This window comes from Strix aluco, chromosome 5 (genome assembly GCF_031877795.1).
Source record: "Strix aluco isolate bStrAlu1 chromosome 5, bStrAlu1.hap1, whole genome shotgun sequence".
NCBI lineage: Eukaryota > Metazoa > Chordata > Aves > Strigiformes > Strigidae > Strix > Strix aluco.
The window spans coordinates 11,277,263-11,299,019 of NC_133935.1; the positions used below are offsets into that span (position 1 = coordinate 11,277,263).

At 34.7% G+C, this 21,757-nt stretch overlaps 1 protein-coding gene across 1 annotated transcript in view; it reads left to right on the forward strand.

Annotated features, from left to right (window-relative positions):
• IGF1 (insulin like growth factor 1) overlaps positions 1 to 4,978 on the forward strand; it is a 49,236-nt gene extending 44,258 nt beyond the window's left edge. Inside the window, exon 4 of the mRNA XM_074825329.1 lies at positions 2,744 to 4,978. Within this exon, the coding sequence (XP_074681430.1) occupies positions 2,744 to 2,803 (60 nt within the window). The 3' untranslated portion in view covers positions 2,804 to 4,978. The remainder of the gene's footprint in view (positions 1 to 2,743) is intronic.
• Positions 4,979 to 21,757: the final 16,779 nt, after the last annotated feature.

Below are 21,757 nucleotides of genomic sequence, written 5' to 3' on the forward strand. Positions count from 1 at the left end.
AGATGTTATCCATGTGTTAATGCTGCCTTGTCTCCAAAGTTCCGTACTTTAGGTGATAGGTTAGAAGTCTGCGCTTCTTTGTTCATGGGCTTATGCAAAGTTGACATTTTGCATCTGTCATCTTAAATTGCTTATTGTGTTTGTCTGGGTCTGAATATCAGTTCAGAGGATCTGATAATGAAACAAGCATCACAGATAACACTTTTATTTCTAATTACCTTTTTCCCAAAGACTTGAGAAATAAGGCAAGCTTTTCTATACCAGCGCAAATGCAGGCCTGAGAACCTGATTCAGGCATTCACACCTTTTATTTTTCTTCCCCAATGGTCTCAACATTGCATACTTGAAAAAATGTGTTATGTGGGTCAAAGCATTTTCTGGCATGCATGTTACTGCTGCCACCACCAGTGCCACTTCTTTGTAGTTACTCATCAAAATGCTGATTCCAGAGGATCAACTGTTCTAAAAGTAACCTGTCATCTTCCCTCAATTTCAAAGCTAGCCTGTGTATTATGACAGCTCTTTTTCCATCTACATGTCAGTATTAAAACCTATAACTGAAACCCTGCTGCATCTTAGTATTTGCCTTATTTGGATGATACAGACATTTTAAAGTCATTTAACAACAGCAGTGGTAAACATATAGTTAATTTTCAATCTAAGTATACTTTGAAAGCCACTACACTGCAAAATAGCTGTTGTTTCATAATAAGGCTCTCACTGTCCATTTTATAGATCATGAGTGTGCAGCCTTTAAGAATATATGACTCTTTGTAAATAAAGTGTAGCATATAACTTTTCCTATATGTTTATAAGCTTTCTTCAAAGAGGAGAACCTAGGGTCAACATTGACAAGGATATTTTACTTTGTTTCCCTAAGGAAAAAAACAGGGCAGATAAGTCAAGGAATTCCCGTTTCCTTAGCTCATTGTTACCAATATAAGCATTTCCAGCATAAAGCAGGATCCTTAACAGTGGCAGGCAGACTCCTGTGGGGTGCTGCAATGATGATTTTAGTGAGTGAAAATTGAAGGGTTCATCCTGAATGAGTACTTCAGGGTGAAAACTAAGGTATAAAACTTAGGGAAAACTAAAGACAGAAAAGGTAGTTTTGGAAAAGCTGGAAGAGAAACAGGCAACAAAACAGCAAAAATTATTTTAATTTATGGATAAGCCAAATTCTGTTGACATCTCTGTTTCTGTATTCGATCCATGCTAAGAAAGATATTCTATAACGGTGTTAGCAAAATTTGATGAAGATGAGCCAGTATCCTACTGAAATGATCACCAGAATAGTGACTAGATGATTAATCTTCTTCATTGAGTATTGCATTTCAGACTAAGAACATCTAGAACGGCAGATTCCTAACAAATACATTTCTTCATTATGAATACTTTACTGTTAACAAATTTGGCTTGTCAGGGATGATAAATCTTAGTTTGGCTCAATGTTCTTACTTATTGGTGGTATAATTAATTTAACAATTACTAGCACTGCTTGGGGTTTTTTTAATATTCTGAAAATAATAATTTGACTCATATCCATCAGAACCCAATCTAAAACCAATGAAAATAAGCTCTATGTGATTTCAAGTTTTTTGATCCTCTGCAAGTTTCTGATTTATTTTATGTTTAATAGATACTAGAAGCAAATAGAAAATGTATACACAGAATAGTATTTTATACAGGAAATTGTTAAAAAAACCTCACAAAACTACTGTAATGCACCAAATGATCTTCCATTTTCTTTCTGTCCATCAGAAAAGCAGGCAAAAAAAGTAATTACTTTTTAAATTTTAGAGATTACATTTCCTTTGTTTCTTTAGGGCTTAAATAGCAAATAATGCAGTGGTAGAGATACATACACATGCCTCAAGTTTCTCAGGGAGATTTTTTTGTTTTGAATTTTCTTAGGACAACAGACATGATTTCAGTTAACTAAGAATTTTACTTCTGATTAGGATTATAAATATGGAGAGTCACAACACTTCTGCCTCTAGTCTGTTACAGAATGTGCAAATATTTGGGCTCAGATAATATTTATGAGCATGGCAAATAAGGAAATCAAACTGAAAGATATATGCCACACTCATCACTGCTGCTGGAAACTGACCTGTGCATAGAATGACAGTGAACTGAGGGCATTATTCATTCCAAAGACCTCTTGATTTGCCTGGCACATCACTCTGTCTCTTTTTGAAAATACAAATCATTTGGCTGCAGCTCCTGCAATGAACCCTCACTTTTTATCATCCTAAAGGCCTTATCCAACAAAAACCTTACACATCTAATATGCCATTTATGCAAAATGTAGGTGAGAAAGTCCCACTCAGCAATTTTGAAAACCTCTGACCACTGGGTACCAAATCCCAGGAGGCTGCATAAATCCTGCATTTACAGCTCTAAAATTCTCTGGTCCCTATACATCCTGCTTTTGCAAATGTCCTTGTTCTGAAAGAAAGAAAATCTTTGGTACCTACTGTATGTCTAAGCCTACCCAGGTTCCAGTATGCAGATGTTTCCTCTGCCAAGACCAACAATGACAGCAATCAAAGTGTTTATGCCTAGGAGAAGAGGGAATTTAGTGTACAGAAATTTTGTATAGTTATGTTCTCTGTGAATTGGCAGAAGGGCTCTAACAATTCCAGCATTCAGGATAACTGTTTTCCCACTTATATAAGTTTGTGGTCATACAGTGTATTAAAAGCTATCTGGAATAATTTTTTTTTTTCTACACCTTCAGGAAGTGCATTTGAAGAATACAAGTAGAGGGAACACAGGAAACAGAAACTACAGAATGTAAGAACATGCCATCCACAAGAATGAAGAATGAATGTGCCATCTGCAGGATACTTTGCTGTAAATAAATTATTTGTTAAACATTGGAAGACTTAAAAAACCCTATGGTTTAATAAGCTCGACGCAATCTCAACCAATGGGCATTCTCCCAGTGAACAATGCAACTTAACATTCCAATATTAAGTCTTTAGAGAACAGAATGTTTTAACCAGCCCAGAGCTAAAAAATTCTGTGGTTGATATATTACTGTTTGTTAACCTGTTTTAAATGTCCTGCACAAAATCTTAAAGTCCTGTGCCCCTCAAAAGCCTACAAATTTATGGGCCTTTGATGGATCCAATTGCACTAAATTAACCTATGAACACTGGCTGCTGGAGTCATTCATCAGCCTTGTCTAAGTGGTGGTTTTTTTATTTGCACTTCTTTACAAGCAACAGGCTCTTTGTTTTACAGTGTCTGATAACATTGTTTGTCTACCCCTTCATATTTGCACAGTTTGACATTCCCAGTAACAGCAGCAGTAAGGTAACATATACAGTTTTAAACATCCATTAATTCCATCTGTGGCATTTTGACAGAATATGGGTTATAGATGCATTTGTTTTAAGACAGTTTTATTTTTCCTTCTCTTGCAAAGATGCAGTTTATTGCAATTTGTGAGGCAAAAGATTTTTAAAAGCAGTTAGAGCATACTTAGGCTGTCAAACCATTAATGATTCTTCCAGGTAATTATTTTGCAACAGTATAGGTAACTTCTTTCTTCCTCCATATAATGCAGTATGTAAAATTTAGCATATCAATAATACACATATATCAAACAGTATGTAAAAATCTCTGTTTTATAGTACAACGGTGCTATTTTATAGTTTGTTACATGAAAGGGTCTGGCCAAAACGGTAATAGGTAAAAGCAAATACGGAAAGATCAAGCCAAAGATTAAATAACAAAACAGTTTTAAAAATATTTGGTTTAAATGAACTAAAATGGCTTCAGATTCCAACACGGAAATAATTTTCCCATTTTCAAAAGAAAATTCAGATACTTGTTTCCTTTTAGATGTTTGAATAGCAGTGTTTTCCTTACAGTTATGTGGAACACAAAGTCATAGATGCCTAGGCTTGGAGAAGCCAATTTGAAGAACAGCCCTCAAATGACTTCAAAAGGTAGCCCATCAGGGCCTAAATCTTTCTGAATTATCAGCATTTTATTCAAACATAACAGAGGGTTACTTAAGTTCCCTGCCATTTTAATTCGTCCCACAATCAGATGTGACTAAACTGACTGTTAATTAGGCTGCTGCATCTCTGTGTAAGTCAGAAAAGCTAATCTAATCACCAAATTACAGTGTAGGAAGAGTCCTCAAGAAGAGAGGAACTGTAATGTCCTTCAGACTGCTACTTACAATAGCCTTTCATGTGCTCTTGTGGGAGACATATTTCCAGATAATCTCTGCCATGTAACCTTGATAGGGTACTGCATTGGTTCTACCTTGAATAACACTGTGTCCAATGCTCCATTTTGCTAAATCAACTCAGTGCTAGATCAGCCATGAAGGGAAGAGAAGGCAGGGGAGAATGCACTATTTAACCCTGTCCAGATCTGCAACGTGGTTCCACTCGACTTTTTCCCCCCATCACCCTGCACGCAGTAAGCTCAGACAAGGGATGAAGTATCCCTTGCTCAGCCCCAAAGAGGGCAGGGAGAATACTGTATGAAGGGAGCAATTAGGGAGATGTTACATTAGATCTGTAAAGGTAGTATCTCTTTTTAAAGGCTCAGATCTGCCTTACTTTCTGCTACACCCATGGGAGTAGATGACAACTATTGATTAAAACACAAGAGAAGAAGATCTGCAAAATGCATATTGTACAGCTCCTCAATGGTTTCTTGTGAAACAAACAGGAAAGGTAGGTCTTAAAAGTCCAACAAATTATTATAGTTCCTCTTTCATTTCCACAGAAAATTTGAGTTTCGTATTTTTCCAAAGTGCAATGTATTCCTAGGCAATTCTTTAAACCCTCCACTGAGATGCATGTTTACATGCACAATAGGTTGCTGTCGCAAAGTAAAAGCAGAACAGTAAATGAATAAAAAGAGTATGTCACAGCTGTCACTGACTAAGGTAGTGATGTTGAAAAAAGAAGAAAGTACAGAGAAACAGATGGGGAAACTAACCTAAATTATTTACCACCAATTCAATAGAGAGAGGTAGCAAATCTGGTATCTATCACAGCTCTTACAGGCCTTCTTTTGGCAGAGGGGATGAAGAGGGAAGTATTTTTACTTCAATGGCTGTTAAGAAATCTGAAATGCATTCTAAGAATAAGCCATTATTTTGATATCACAGACATAATATGTATTTCCATTTTGTGTCCCATGACTCTTTCTGTCCCCTACCTCCTCTGAAGTTCTAAGGGGAGGAGAAAGGAAAGGTGTGAGCTCAAAAAGCAATTTGCAGATCTCTGTGGTGGCAAGTTTCTTTGTAGATAGCATTTTACCGATGCACTGTTAACATAACTGAATAACCATACATCATCATGCAATTTAATTCCTGTAAATTAATTCAAATTTCGGTCTTATCCTGGGATTCATGCACTCACATTCATGCCACCATATTTCTCCTGTTGAGAAATCATAATTAGAAAATGTCACACATAGATGGCAATATCTAACATCAGAACTTGACAACTGTCTAAACAAATTAGAACAATTCTTGAAAGAAACTACAATAAATAATGAATAGTTACAAGCTTCAAAGGCAACACTGCTTTAATAGACAATAAATGGTAGCACAAAATGGAGAGCAACTCCACCACTGTAGAGGTGAGAAATGCATGGATTTGAAATGCATACTTGTATAAGAGATCTCCAGTCATATGGCAAGGAGCACATGATATACCAGTCAGTGTGAAAGATAAAGGGCTGCATTATCTTAATAATCTCAATAAATCTGCTACTTAAAGAAGTTGAAGAATGAGCCAAAACATCTCCCTCACAAAGTACAAAGTAGTCTGACTTGAAAAACTTCTAATTAGAGAAGCTGAAGGGTTCAGCTGAATTTTCAAAAGCACTCCAGATATTTAGGGACAGGGGTCCCACTGGATGCCATTGATCTCATAAATCACTTAAGTGGTAAAGAAAATCCCACTCCCCATCCTTCCATATCATGTAAATCACATGACAGAAGTCACAGAATTTTCCATTCTAGAATAGACATAAAACACCAATTATTACACAGAATGTCACTGAAGTGCAGAAGTAAAAAAGTGAATTAAGCCTCATTATGTTCAGTTAGTTCAAAAAGGACTGCAGATCTAGACCCACTGAAGTTAATATATCTCTTTCATCAAGGTAACAAAATTTGAGCCTCATCTCCATAGTAACCATAATTAATCATTAAGAGCTTAAATGAAAAACTAATAAATTCTATATTCTGCTCAAATTGTACTTGCAAACCTACACTTACATTTGTGTGAAAGACTTGTATAAGGCTCATTTGTACCATTCAGTCACGAGAGAAAAGAAAATCAAATAATGCAATATTGCATTCAGTCCCTGTGGATACATTAAAGTAGCCACATTTTGCCCAAGACAGATTACAGTGTCAACTCCTTTTTTAAGATTAAAAGTTAAATTAGTGGTAGACTTGCTTTACAGAAGTGAATTCCATACACAACTAGTAGCTACGTTCCATTGCCCCATGAGCTGCTTGTTGACTTAGTATCAGTGGTTAAAGTTGATTAATGAAGACTCTGTGCCAAGCACTGTGACTTCTTGGCTCTTCATTTTAACAAGCAAGTGCATGACAAGTTCAGAAAAGTGTGTGTATATTTGCTTTACCTGTTACTGATTTGGCCAACAATGCCAAAGTGGTGCTATTGTTTTGTTTAAGAAAGTACTTGACTAAAATATAAAAGAAAGCATAAATATTTTTTTAATGTATGAAAATGACAATTATATAGGTATGGTTATTAAAATAGAAATACAACTAGCCATAACTTTTCAACTTTTTGTCACTCAGCAATGCCAAATAAATCTTAAATTGATGCAGATGGGGCAGGAATGAGTCAAAATGCCACAAAATTTCATAGACTTGAAATGCAATTCTGAATCTTTACTCCAATTCAGAAATACAGATGAAGAAAAGCATTTAAAGTCAGGGAACAATGGATAGGACTGAAAGCCTGTTCAGATTAATTCAAGTCCTATATCATACCAAAGATTTTTAAGCCACACTCTAGCCTGAAATCAGTGTAGAGTTTGGCTTAAAATCAGTGGCATGATCTGATTGAGATTTTAATTGAGCACACATTTTTATTTTTATGTGATTACCTTCTCACTCATGGCATGCCCCCCAAAAGTCAATATGCTCAAAAAAAAAAAGTACAAAGAAATCCATCTGATTTTAACATGGAATGAAAAATAATATTCCTAACATTAAACTGATGCTGTTTTTAATTCTCACCTGTTTCAAATTGTGAGAAAAAGTTGAAATATATGGCTAACAGTCTGTGAATTTTTTTTTTTTTAACTTTATGTGGTCACTATGAACATCCTAATGTGCAAAATTTCACATTTCATTGTTTTGTTTTGAAATGATGGTAAATTAAGCCCAAATAGAGATTCTTGGAACCTATAGGCTAGATAGAATACTTATGTTCTGATGAAGGTATAATCAATATATTTAAAATGTTTTATTTTTAGTCTGAAAAGGAATAGTAATAATTTATTTGGGGACTCAACCTGTACTGGTCCCTCTTTTAAGGATACTGTTCAGTGCAAACAAGTCTTCCAAATGCCAAACTTCTATTCAAAACCAACAATCATCCCTCCCCTCCCCTCCCTCCCCCCTCAGCAAGCCTAGTTAAAACACTATTGCAACATAATTTTATTGTTTGTCTGTTTGGGGGGGTGAGGGGGTGTTTTGTTTTGATTCACTTTGTTTTGATTTGGGGGCGCAGGGGTAAGGAGGAGGAGATGAGTCTTTCAAGTGATTAAGATTTTTTTCCTCTTGGGTACAATCCACAAAAAATAAAGAATTTGCCTTGATGAGATTATTAATTATCCAATTCCTCTGTGGAAGTAGCATTAAGTAAAGCAACTAGATTAAAGTTGTTTTGAAAGAAGGAAAAACAGTTATTAACACAAAGTTTTTACTCATTCTAATCCTACACTATACATTTTGCTTCTCACAGCATTGGAATATTCTACTGGACTATAAATGTCCGAACACACAGTATCTGATATATATAAATCTTCTTTGATTTTTTACATGAAGATTGTTATGGGAATATCTGAAACTTGATTACATATAGTACAGTATAGAGATACCAGTCTAGCAGAGATCAAAACAAGAAGGACCTCCCTGATGCTTACATTAGGAAATCTTATACTAGTTGCATAAAGGGTGTGTGTATGTATATATAGATATATACATATATATATAGACACATGTATGTATATGTATATATGTAATGTTATAATGCGTGTATGTGTATGTGCATGTGTGTGTGTGCATGTGTATATTATGCTTTTCTTCTTTTCCCTCTCAAGATCTGAACTCCTTGCTTTTTACACATTATTTCTCATGGATTATATTCAATAACCCAATTGGAATCTAATTTTAGAAGAACATTGTATAATATGGGTGTCACAAGTTAGATCCTACCTTTGTTTTTCACACATAAAGGAATTACCTGATTTTTAAATCATAAGACACTTTTTTGCTGTCACCAGGTAAATCTATTTCTCTGTTTATGTACAGATATAAAATACTAACGCTGAGGGCCTTATTATTAAAATATTGATTTAAAATTTTTCAATTATTTCATTCTTCTCCAGATAACTTCTGTTAAGTGAGACTTTTTAAGTGTAAGCATCCTTTCAAAGTAAGAATAATGGGTAATATAAACAGAAGAATGAAAAATTCTGTCATTTAATAATATCACCTCAATTATTCATTTGTCAAATAGATGATTTGGTAAGAATAATTTATGTCTCTCTATAGTGCCCTTAACAATTTCAGAAGTGGAAAAGACAGCACTGTAAATTCCTATATCCCAAATTATTTATAATAATTTTTGATTTCTCTGTATTCTTCAGTAACTTTTTATTTTGCCAGCTTGGCTCACAGAAGTCATAAAAAGCATCAACATGATACTTCTGCTGCTATACATTTTTTTCCACAAATATTTAACATACATACACCCACCTACAATATTTACATATTCACACTTGATTGAAGTTCTTAAGAAACAGCACAAATATAGTTGGGAGATTTTTTTTCACATTTTAAAGGTATGAACCATTTTTTAACTAAATCGAAGATGTTCCATCTTACTGTATTTTACATTCATTAGTATCATCTCATTCCTTTAAAGCAACAAAATACCTGCAGAACAAAAAGGACTCTATCTTGATAAATAGAATCATGCTTCATGAACTCATGTTAAAGAAAAACGTTTAACCAGATAACTATATTTACAACCGATTCAATGAAATTCATATTTTGTAGTGAAATATTTAACTTTGTAAATTTTAAAATCAAATTAATGTTCCTGGCTTACTGGCATTAACATGGCTTATGATATGAAAAAGCCCACTTTAACAATGATCAAAGACAAAGGATCCCAAACCAATAAACTAAAGTGCTACCAATGAAAGAGGTACAACATCCTTATTTTGTGCACAGGGACAAATTCTATTGTTTTGGGTTTTTTTAAGATTAGAAATTCAAATCAAATTTATATAAAAACTGCATAAAATTATAATACACTTCATTATTTCCACTTAGAGATAAGATTGAATATAATAAAGCACATGCAAGCTACACTGTATGATACAGTATATAAATTGGACCTTTTCATTTATTACCATTTCTAAGGAATTAGTTCAACTGAATTCTATAGAAATCCTGTGTAAGATGAAAAAAGAATTGTTAGAAGTGTATAATGATAATAGTTGCCTGATTAAACCAAGTCTTATCAAACATGAGTCATAAAATACTCCACTGAAAGCGTACTGGTACTTCATAATGTTCTGAACAGCTTCACCTGTAGTCTGATACTTAACGTTGCTTTTATCAGAATGTGATGATTCTGTTCTATAGTTTCTTAATCCTTTGAGTCTTTGGGTTGAATATTAAACATGTTTATCAAGCGTCAGGATTTTAGGAAACAAAGTTAAAGTAGAAGAAGCAGCACCACCTGCTGCTGATGATCAAATCATATATGAGCTTTCTCTCCCCCCAAATTATCTGCAAAGCCACCCAGAAGTGCTAAATTAAGAGATCAATAGCACTTGGTTTTCAAGAGGACAGCCTTTCCAATAGGAATATTAACTGTCCTACCTTTATTCACTGTTGGACTTCAGTTGGTATCCTGGCTAAAACTGGGGTTTCCATGATGCAAGCATGAATGTGGATACATGAGTTTCTGATTTCACTACTGAATAATGCTATTATTAACATTTCAAGTCATTATAACCAAACAGTGACAAGTGTTAAATATTCATTCACTAAGAACCATTTAGACTCTCTATTAAAGTTCTAACTGGATTTATTCTTTCTTTTTTATTTTCTTGTGCTTACTCATAATACAATGTCACTACTTGATGACAAATAATATTTCATACTGTGTATGTAACATCATTGTGTTGCAGAATCCCCCAAATACCTCAACAATGTCTTTGTTGCGCTACTCTCCCCATTTAGCACTTATAAGCTTTTCTAGTAACAACCAATAAATCAAAAAACGGAGCTCTTAATATGTACAAATATTAAAAAAAAAAAACAACGATAATTTTTGCTAGTTTGCAGTTCATGTAATGTCATCTTGACCATTCTCTTCCCCTCTCTCTATGAGCTGTCTAGAACAGTAAACTTTGCTCCATAAATAATAGTGTATTCATGCTTTTAAAGGCTTTTATATGCATTTATGGTAGGTAAAGGTTGGAAGAGGTAGTTGACTGATTTTCACTTTTATCTACTTTAATTTCAGTAAAGGGCTTTGTCACTCTGTATACATAAAGGCTAATGCACCCTTTGGTTTGTAGAATGTACTGAAATGTTCGCAACCCTCTTGGTATCAGGTCCAAAATGTGAAGCATTACTGTTAAGAGGGTATCTTTCTAATGTATTTGTATGTATAGTTTACACCTCTGTGAGGTCTAATAAAGGATTATGGTTAATAAAAAATGTGTTGAAAATTCCTCATCCACATAGATTTCACAGTAATTTGCATTCTTCCTTTTTCTACCCTGGCATATACATTTCAATTCTCAGAATACAACAAAATCAGGACATACCTTAACAGGATGAGCAGGCTTCACTCCTAAAATAGGACTGGCATGGGAAGTTACCTAGTGGTTCAAGAGCCTTGATAAAATGAAGTGTTGGAATTATGGAACCTATAGATAAAATTAATAGTAATGAATGACCAGAAACAAACTGTATTCACCCACAGATGAAGATATCTGAACTCTGATATACAGCCACTCACTCAAAAGTTCCTTGCTATATGAGAACTAGGCAGTAGCTAATGTATACTGACTCTTCGAAAGATATCCAAAAGACATTTAAGGAACTACAGACTACTATGCTGAATATCTCTATCACTTAAATTGTTCTCAAGAACAGAATCTGTGGGTATGTGAATAAATACTATATGACAAATATAGTATCTTGCAGGAAAAGGAAGATGGTTGTTCTGAAGTTAAGCCTCACATATCTCTTGGGAGTTCTTTGGAAGCAGGACAAGCATGAAATCAAGGAAGATCAGGATGATCTTGTATTTCCAAAATTCTTGTAAATTAGGCCCCTCATCAAAAATTCTTGAAAACACTAAACTGTCATGGAATGAGAGGGAAGTTTTCATATGTGCACACTGCTGATTTAAAAAGTAGAAAAGATAAATCAGAAAAAATGGCCAGTTGATAGTGGAGGGCCACCATATGTGAAATCCTGCTGTAATCTGTTCTAGCAACCAAACTTTTCCTAAATGAGCTGGAGAAGGGGTGAACGGTAAGAACACAAAGTTTATGGGTGATATGAAGGCAATCAGGTCAATCAGGCATGATTATGCCTTTTAAATTTATGCTGACTGTTCCCAGTTGCCATCTTGTCTGTCATGTGTTTGGAAACAGCATCCAGGAATATTTTTTTTCTATAACTTTCCAGATATTGAGGCCAACTTGTACCTCCACAAATCTTGGCCCTCTCAGATGGGTGCAATATTTGCCTTTTTTCAGCCACTAAACTCCCACAGTTGACATAACCTTTCTTATATGATAGACAGCAGCCTCACAACAACACTGCATAGCTCCCTCATCACCCTCGCATGTATCCCATGTGGTCCCAAGAACTTGCGTGTATTTGGCTTAAATACTCCACAATTCCATCTTCTTTTGTCGTGGACAATACTTCACCCTGCCAGTGAACTCACGGTTCTGGGAGGCCTGAGGACAGTCTTGCCATTGCAAATGCAAATAGACACAAAAAAGGCCTCTGGCCCAGGAAGTCGCTAAATTGTAAATCAATGAAGGGTAGGAAAGTTTCACTACATGTTGCCTGGTTCTAATGTTTTTCCCTAGATACTGATTTTGGCTACAGTGCAAATCAGTTTCCTGGACTGGTTTCCCCGTCTTATCCTTACTCTGACTTCTTGTATTTTTATCCTGCTGGCATAGCAGCCATTCTAGACTCTAAATGCACAATCTCTAAGTGCACAATCCCTAAAGTAATATCCTTCACACAAAATTCTCTATATTTAAATATTCACAGCCAATAATTTTTAAACTCACAGCGTCTTTCCATAACACTTGAGCAATTTATGAAGATTTCAGTTTTAAAATAATCACCCAACAATAATAAATATATTTTCATTCTTAGTTTCTGATGATGAGATGTAGTTAACAGAGACCACAACTTGTGGATTTGGCAACATGGCTAAGGAATATTTTTAAAATGCATTCATTTATAATCTCAATCACAATTTTTAAAGGTTTTAATCATATGTATTGCATACATTACCACAAGTTTTCAATCTTGTGTGAACAACATCTCTTGTTAATAAAAACGACTGTATGGTAAGCTATGCTAACACAATCAAAATAAGAACACTCCACAGGGATTAAGGAAATGTCTAAGAAATTACTAATAGTTCAGAAAAAATAAAAACTTTAGTGGTCAGCTCCTTTCTTTAATTGTGCACTTTCTAAGATGCAGATAATTTAATTTATAGAACCTTTTGATCAAAGAGTTGCTGCAGATTAATCAAGCCTGGATATTTACTTACTGGGAAATTATCTTACTTATTGCTCTAACTTGGAACTGGTTTTGGATCACAGCTAAAGAGAAAAATCAATCTAGCAATCCATTGCTACTTGAAGGTTAGCAGGACTTTCAGAAGCTTAGTAAAAAATAGGACTATCAACAGCAGCTGTTAAAAATGTCATGGAAGAAAATCTTATCTTATTACATTGTGTATGGAGAACTAAAGTGATTTTTTTACTTGGCCACTTCATTCAGCTAGGTGTGTTTTTGTCCTGTATTTTCATACAGTTTTACACTTGGTTAAAAATATCTTTCTTCACACGTTATTGCCTTAATTTTTGTTTACAACCTTATTTTTTTACTCATACCGCCTGTACACACTTTTTAGATAAAGTTGGTTAGTGGTGATTCTAAGACAATCTTTCATCTCTGCGAAATGGAGTTACCCCTTAGAAGTATGTTTTACCAACTGAGAGGGTGAGAGAGCTATTAACATTCATAACAGTTTGCACATGCTGCTCTATGCATCAGTGGTACACAGATTTTCTGCTGGCTGAAAAGAAGTCATTTGTCATCTCTGTATTTTGACAACCAAAACGTTGAGAAGAAATTGAACAGAACAGGAAGAAAAGTGTTAGTCAAACTGAGATAAAACAAAGATTAAAGCAGGATTTCCAGATTACCACTGGGTTGGTTTTGTTTGTTTGGGGAGTGCTTAGACTTAACCTCTAATACAACCATTTCAATAAAAATGCACTGTCTTTGGACCAGACTCGAAGCCCTCCAGGACTCCTTCTCAGCATGTGTTCTCTCCACAGTAATGTTTTCACTCTTTTTGTTTGCTTTTTCCTTCTGTTCCATATATCACCTATTCATGTTACATAGTGACCCAGTACAACAACAACAAAAAAAAAAGCTGGTAAGTCTACTGATTTGGGCACGCTGTCAAGAAGTGAGACATAAAGGTTTAAATGCCATCAGGCTGAAAACAAAATCAAATCAGATCTCCCATTGAATTCTATGCATACTGCAATTAGCTTGCAATCTGGGAAAAAAAAAAAAAAAAAGCAACGTCAGCATTTTTTGTGTGCTCCATACTACACTATTAAGCACGTCCGCAGCCTTCCTATGAGATCAAGACCTTTGAAGATTTAAATGCTATACAGGATGGATTCCATATCCCAGTATGGCTTACAGAAAAAGGAGGTATTTTAATTCTTGAGGTGGAACAGCTCTGGGCACGCAACACACTACACAACTCTAATCGCTTTAAGATCTTTTAGGTTTAAAAGCAGATAGAGCATGGAAAATCATTTATTTCCACCATTAGTAGGCCACAGAGAATCTGCTAATTCTTGTTCAGTTTTGGCCTAGGCATTGGTATTTCAGATATAATTTTCTCTAATTCTTCCAAATAGTGTTTCTGTCACTTCCATCGTTTGTATTCTAGTTCACATTACAGAAATACCAGTCTGTTACCTGTGTTTGGATTCATATGGATTTTATTGAAACAACTTGACTGCAGAATCCCTACCAAAATATGTATTCATACTGTGCAAGGGAGAGAGTTTTCTTCATTCCACATTCTTCAAATCCTTGCTTTTCCAAAAATACTTCATATCATTGCCTTTCCTGCAGATCTTCATCTGTGTATTGTTATCATTGCTGGTACTTCCCAGCTTCAAATATTTTTTCATACACATAGCTCATTCTTGCTCTTAGAGCCAAATCAGTCAGCAAAATTCTTGGTAATTTAACATGCTGAACACAATCCTGTACTGTTTTAAGCACATCCCATTGTTGTTTTAGTAATCAATAAATAAGTGATTGACTTCAGACAAAACACTTGAATTAGCCTTTTCTGCAAATGTAACTTACTATCAAACATATTTCCTGCTGTGCTTGTTCTGTCTAAACAGCATTTAGCTTTTTTGCCCAGCTTTTTAACTTAGTTCAAATACTGTACATTCTCTGCTATGCCAGCCAGAACAATAGCAGCAGTTAATATGAAAGCATTTCCTCCTATCCTTAATTTCACTTTTTGCTCTTTCTATTTCAGTGTCCATACTGTCTGTAATAACAAAATCAAGATAACTTAACTGCTGAACTTGCAGCATGCTAACCCTATAACTACCCAAGGACTCCAGTAAGTCAAGGAATTTCATCAGCATCTCCAAACTTAGATCTCATATTGAAATGGACACATTTCTACTGCCTTTCTGGGTAACTACTGACATCTAGGGTTTTCCTTTATATCAGTTTGAAGCTCGTATTTCTGTATCCTGCAGAATGCCAGTGGCCAGCAAGTCTGGCTCTGAAATACTGCTGAAATCTTGAGGATAACGTCAACCCACTTTCTAACCATTCTATCCTGAGATGGACTGGAACTTTCCTGGGCACTAACTAAAGAAAATCTCTAGTTGGCATGATTTGTCTTTCAGTCTTTTTGCATTTCTATTTCCTTTTAACAAGGGAACAGACTGATTCTTTAAACTTATTTGCTCTAAGTGACAGTGCAGTAACAGAATTACTGGTATAGAAACGCCATCTGAGTCTTTGGCCAAGATTCTGTAAAGTACTTGAATCAGTACGTAAATATGTATCATAAGTAGGCCTATTTTAAATGTTTTTCATTAATAAAAGTGATAGTATTAAAATCATTATAATTCTATGTCCATAAGTGTTTTTCCAAGTAATATAAGTATATTAATAAAGATGTCTTACTATATTCTTTTTCTTTATTAACTCATAATATGCCTTTTACTACTTCAACAGAAAGCTATGCAATGAGTTTTATTCTTTTTTAATTTCTCTCTCTGGATATTCTTTTTACTTCCTTCACTGACAATTTTTCAACAATATTTAATAAGAGGTATATTTAAACCATATTTTTTTTAAGGATTTTAAATTATTATATGCCTTTCAAATAAATAACAAAGTATAAACTTCAGGCTTCCTATATTTCACATAGCTCTGATTCTTTCCCCTGTCAGAGAACAAATCCCTTGATTTGATTTTGTTCTGCTAGTTACTTTTTTTATATATATGTGGTCTTAATTCTTTTCTCTGCTCCTTTACTTCTTCCTTCTTTCTATTCCCTTGCCCAGTGCAAAAACCACATACATCAAATCCGCATATACTTTCTCTGATTTTTGAAAGAGGATTCTTATAAATCAAGGTTCTTCACTGTCTCCTAACAACAGACAGACTCTTAATTTCCTTACACTCTCTGGTTTTCTTTATGCAGCTGGATTTTTGCTTTTCAGCAAAGTTCAGTTTCAGTTAATTAAGGAGCTGCCACCACCATTTGTTAAAGTTAGCTTCCTAGAAAGTATCCATATAATTACATTTAGCCAACACAATATATCCAAGATAAGAACACTCTGTAAATGGGTGTTTAAATTTTCATCTGAAAGTATTTTTCCAATGTTTCCAAATTATTACTTCAGAAAATGTCATTTATTACATATTTTGTTCTAAAACTATCCTTTCTGGCATGTCTTGAGCATTCATCAGTACTGTAAGCACCATCTTTCTCTCTTTGTTTCTTTTTTCAACTGTTGCTTTCTGTGTACACAAGTTTCTTTGTACAAAAAGTATCAGTACTAAACATTCTTTCCCCATCCCTCATGTTCTAGTAATTAAATATCCAGAGAATCTCTCAGGAAACATTTTCAATGCTATCTGGTTTCTGTGTGAGAGTAAGTCTAGACCATGAGGAAGAAACTTTCCCTCCACTTTGCAGTGATCACTATTCCTTCACGCTTCCCAACAGCAGATAAACACAGTAATTTATTCTCTTAAAGCTGAAAATTTCCAAAGAATATTACAAAACCTCCCTCATTATGGCTCTCACATCCTCAAACATGGGAAATGAATGGTAATGTTTTAATTTCATTATGGGTTGGACAGAGCAACTTCCCCAATATCACTCAGCACACTAGTGTCAGATACAGGTAAATTGTCCATGGCACCTGGATTAAAAAAAATAAAGAGTTTAAGCAATGACACCACAGTGCTTCTCCAGCATCTTGTGATTTCTTCCTGACCTGTTACATTAGTTTCTTAACCAGAAAGGGTGAGAATCATTAGAAGTACATGGACATATGCAGCACAAGCTTGTATAGATTAGGGATTTTCCAGCTGCACAAAAAGCCAACTTAACGTGCAATATAAAATATTGACATGTTCATAAATCTATCGAGGCAAACAATAGAATGAACAAAGGAAACTTTTATTTGGAATGTCTCTCTCATTCTAAAAAATTCTGTTCAATAATTGCCTAAATACAATACTCAATAATTTATAATAATACAGTGGATTCTTTCTTATTCAGCTTGCCCCCTTACGCAGATATGTTTATTACTTATCCAATTTCGGAGTGTACATACAATTACAGATACTACTCAGGAAGAGAATAAAGCTGCAAAATTTTAACCTCAAAAGTTTCAGGAAACTGAAAGGTCAAATGCAAAAATGTAAAAGCTGAAACATAGCAGTAATTATATAATACTCTATGATGAAGGCCTCTCTAAAACTCAGTTTAGAAATGTGTCATGTGGTGCCTCAGATTACTGAAGCCTGAACACATTATCAAGTTGGTATGCCATATAATTTGAACATAACATAAAAAATTGACAGTAACTAGTACAGATAATTACGTTATGAGATCATGAATGAATAATTCTTTCTACTTATGGAACATTTCACGGTGTTTTTCAGAAGAAAATGAAGCAGAATTATCTTCATTTTGCATCAGACAAAAGTGAAAGACCAGATTCTAGCTAACTTGTTAAAAAATATACAGCTAGTCCATAACAGAACTAAGAGCAGCACTGGAGAATTCCAACTCTGTTTTTATGTTCATTTTTAAAAACAAATACCTTGCTACAGACATTCTATTATTCTAGATTTGGGAAATAAAGCATTGTGTAGGATAGATCTGATGAGAAAGCTATTGAAATCAACGGGAAGTACTGTAAAGGCCTTTGAAATGTTGATGACATCCTTTTCCAGTTATAAAGAGATTATCTATATGTCATGGGACAATGCTACTTCATACATTTAAGTTTGCTACCTGTTTCTTCAAGGTTGCCTTTTAATTGTTCCTAGTCACTGCTTCAAATTCTGTCTTTGCTGATGAAGAATATAACCCGTGTACTAAAATGCGTACATAAGGTCAACCCAGACTTTTCAGAGTAACTTCAAAGAAACATTAAGCTATTACATTCATTTGAACATAGTGTTAGATAAATTTATCAGCTGTATATATATATGGAATACGTTTCTCCCACTTTTAACATATCATCCTAACAGTTAAGTATGGATGTCTCTGACATCAGAATTTACCAGACTACAAATTCAGAAGGTGAAAGACAGTGAGCTGGTATCCTGACATCGACCTAGAAGTCTTACTGAAAACACCATATAGTACGGTCCTCAGATATCACAGACTTCTAAAAAGTCCTACAAACAAAAACAGATATAGGTTTCTACAAACATTGTAAACACCTGTAGCAGTTTTGATTGCAATCTAAACTATTTATGTACTCCTAACAGGTTTAATTTTATTATTGTTCTGCCAAAACGTAGCCTCATTGGTCTCCTCGAAAAACATACACTGAAATTCAGCTACCAAAAGAGATGTTGAAGGGTTTTTGTATCTCTCTCTAATAATCTCTTGGGAAATCAATACCTAGGTGGGCTCGGAACAAGAATTTCCATCATGTAAGCAGCCAAGTGATACTGAATTAGGAGAAATCAGCAGCTGCTACATATTTCTCAATACTTGCTCTGCCAGTAGGGCTGCACAACACACGTTACCCTCTGTCAAAAGAGCAAAAGCTTCAAAACAGACAAAGAAGATAACAAACCAATACTTTCTGAATCACTGCTGAGACCACTCTTCTAACCACCCTGTGGCTGGTAAGATTTAAGAGTTTTGCAATATATTTATGAGGGAAACAAGACCATCAGACAAACTGTAACAAGTACACACTAATTTAGCAGTTGATTAAAGTTTCCAACTTCAATTGAAAAAGGAATTGCTTAAGAAACATCTCACTGTGAAAACAATTCCTTCAGTCTCTGGAGAATAAAACTGTATTCTATATAAGAGGAAAGACTAACATGCAGTTTAACAATGTCTTATCAAAAACAAAAGCAGACAATGAAAAACTGAGCATTCATCAGTACTCCTAATGGCATTCACAGAGGGTTTTTATGCTTAATCAAATGAGATTTGGACAGTTTTTGAATATGGAAAATACACTAAATTCACATGCTAATTATTTGTCATGCACTTTGCTCAGAAGAGGACTAAGATTTTGCTTATTTTGAAGGCTTAATAATGCCATCTCTGTTTACAGACTGTGTCAAGAAGAAAGCAGTAAAAGCATGTAAGCATCTCATTATTGATTGAAGAAAACCATTCATCTCACCTTAAATTCAAGACCTGAAGATCAGATTCATAACTAAGAAATTATAGTGGATATTTTCTTGCTTCAGATGACTGCCTCAAATTTATATTTTGAAAATATACTATGAAACATTTCAAGAATTGAAGCTTGTCATTGAAAATACATTTCAATATAGAAGATTATGTGTGTGGTTTATGTATTGACAAAGCAGCATTTTCAGGTGAAAACATTCATTTCAAAATTCTCATTTTGATGTTCTAGGGCATGCAGAGGAGCTAATCCACAGTGGAAAATTGAAGAGGAATGCCAGCTGACCCAGGGACACCTCTAAACATCAAGTTATGGGGTTAAAGTACTAATTTTGGTCAGCCATATTAACAAATGCACACCTAGCTCACTGTAGAATTTTAGACATCATGAGACACTGAACAAGTAATTTCTGATTTCTATATTATAATTCATTTCTCTAATTTTAACTCCTAACTTTACCTTAGATTCTTCTTGACTCACTAGAGAGAAAATAGAGGAATTTCCAAGAAGTTTCCATCTTTCACCACTGTGGTTTTGCACTCATTCATCACACCTGCATGTAGCCATTGAAAATTTTAGTTTCCAGGCTTTCCCTTTAAGCAGTGCAGAAAAATGTCCTCTGAAGGTATCATCATTTTGTCCTACCATACAGAGGATGAACTCAGTAGATACTTAATATTTTAAATATTAATGCTTCACCTTTCTGTTAGCACAAAATCTAGGACTGAGAAATTGTGACAAGCTTTCTCATATAGTAATTGAGAATGCCTTATCACTCATGTAACATGATGCTATCAATACAAAATTACAAGTCCTGTACTGAGGAATTTCTCACATCCTAATACAAAAATATATGAAAATATAGCAATTTCAGAATTGTTAAGGCTTCCACTGAAATAGTGTACTCAGTTTTTGCATCAAATTCCATAGATGGTGTTGAATGGAAAGTACCCAAAGGGATGCAAAAACACCAGAGGTCTAGGAAACATGACGCCCAAGGAAACATGAAAAGCTTGGGGTTTTTTTAGTCTTGGAAAAAGATGAGAGAGTAAATAAAACACATTAAAAGATTGTTGCATTCCAATAACTGTAGTGTCTGACAGGCAAGTGATATTAATGAATCTATACCGTGCAAAACAAATATTAAACATTTAGCAGAATGTTACAGATATGCATAGTTGAGTTCAAAATTTATATTCTTCACATTTCTTTTTTAATTCTGCATAGGAGATGTTGAAATCTGTTTTTACTGTAAATTTTGAAATTCATTATGCACACAGCATTCTGACAAAACTTGCTGAAATTTATAAATAACCTACCTCCAAAACTTTAAAAAATGTTCCTCTAAGGTGGACATACATGTAATATAGTAAGCTTTATTTTACATCTGACAAACAAGAAACTATTTCTTCTGTGCAAAAGCAGTAGCTGAAATTTGAAACAGGCACAGATTTCAGATTCATTCAGTATCCTTTCTATGGCTATATTATTTTAGGTTCTGTTTCTGGTGCAAATTCTCAGCAGACACTCAAGGTTATGCTCGGCATGCAAAATGTTCTGCTCTCTAAAATAAGACTTTTTTTTTAAATGCACAATTTTGATGACTTGCTATCTTTCAATACAGAAATCAAGGCAAACTCTCTACCTTCATAGCAGTGGAAATCCTAAAAGTTTAAAAACACTTAATACAGTGCCAGTGTGAAGATATTCACAGCTAGTAGGGTACTTCACTGTTATAATTGTTGTTGATTACAAATAATAATCTGATTTGTCCCCTTGGAATCCCACAGATGTGAAGCAGCCAAAAGCCAAAATTTTTGCATAACGCAGAATTAAGGACAACCAGACAGGAAAGGAAAGTCAAATATGCCAGTGGAGTGGGAACCTACATACTAGAAAGTATCAGGCTGCTATGAGCAAGGAAGAGGAGCAGTGATATCAAGGAGAAAACAGCCTGAGAAACTGATGCATAGGGAAACTATACCAGGGATCACTGGCTAGAGTATCTCAGAGGAAGCTTAAGCAGTGCACATTTGGTTCCTCTCCACAGAGATTTCAACAAACCCTTTTTTGCTTGCTTGCTTTCAGCCCTGCCTTCTCATTTTATGCCTTCTCTTCTACCCCAGCCCACCCCCGTTTGCTCTGTAGCTTTACTTCTCTAATTTGTTGCAGCAATTGTAGCCTCAATACATTCAGTTTGGTGAGCATCACTGAAATTGGCACTCACCTGACTGTCTAA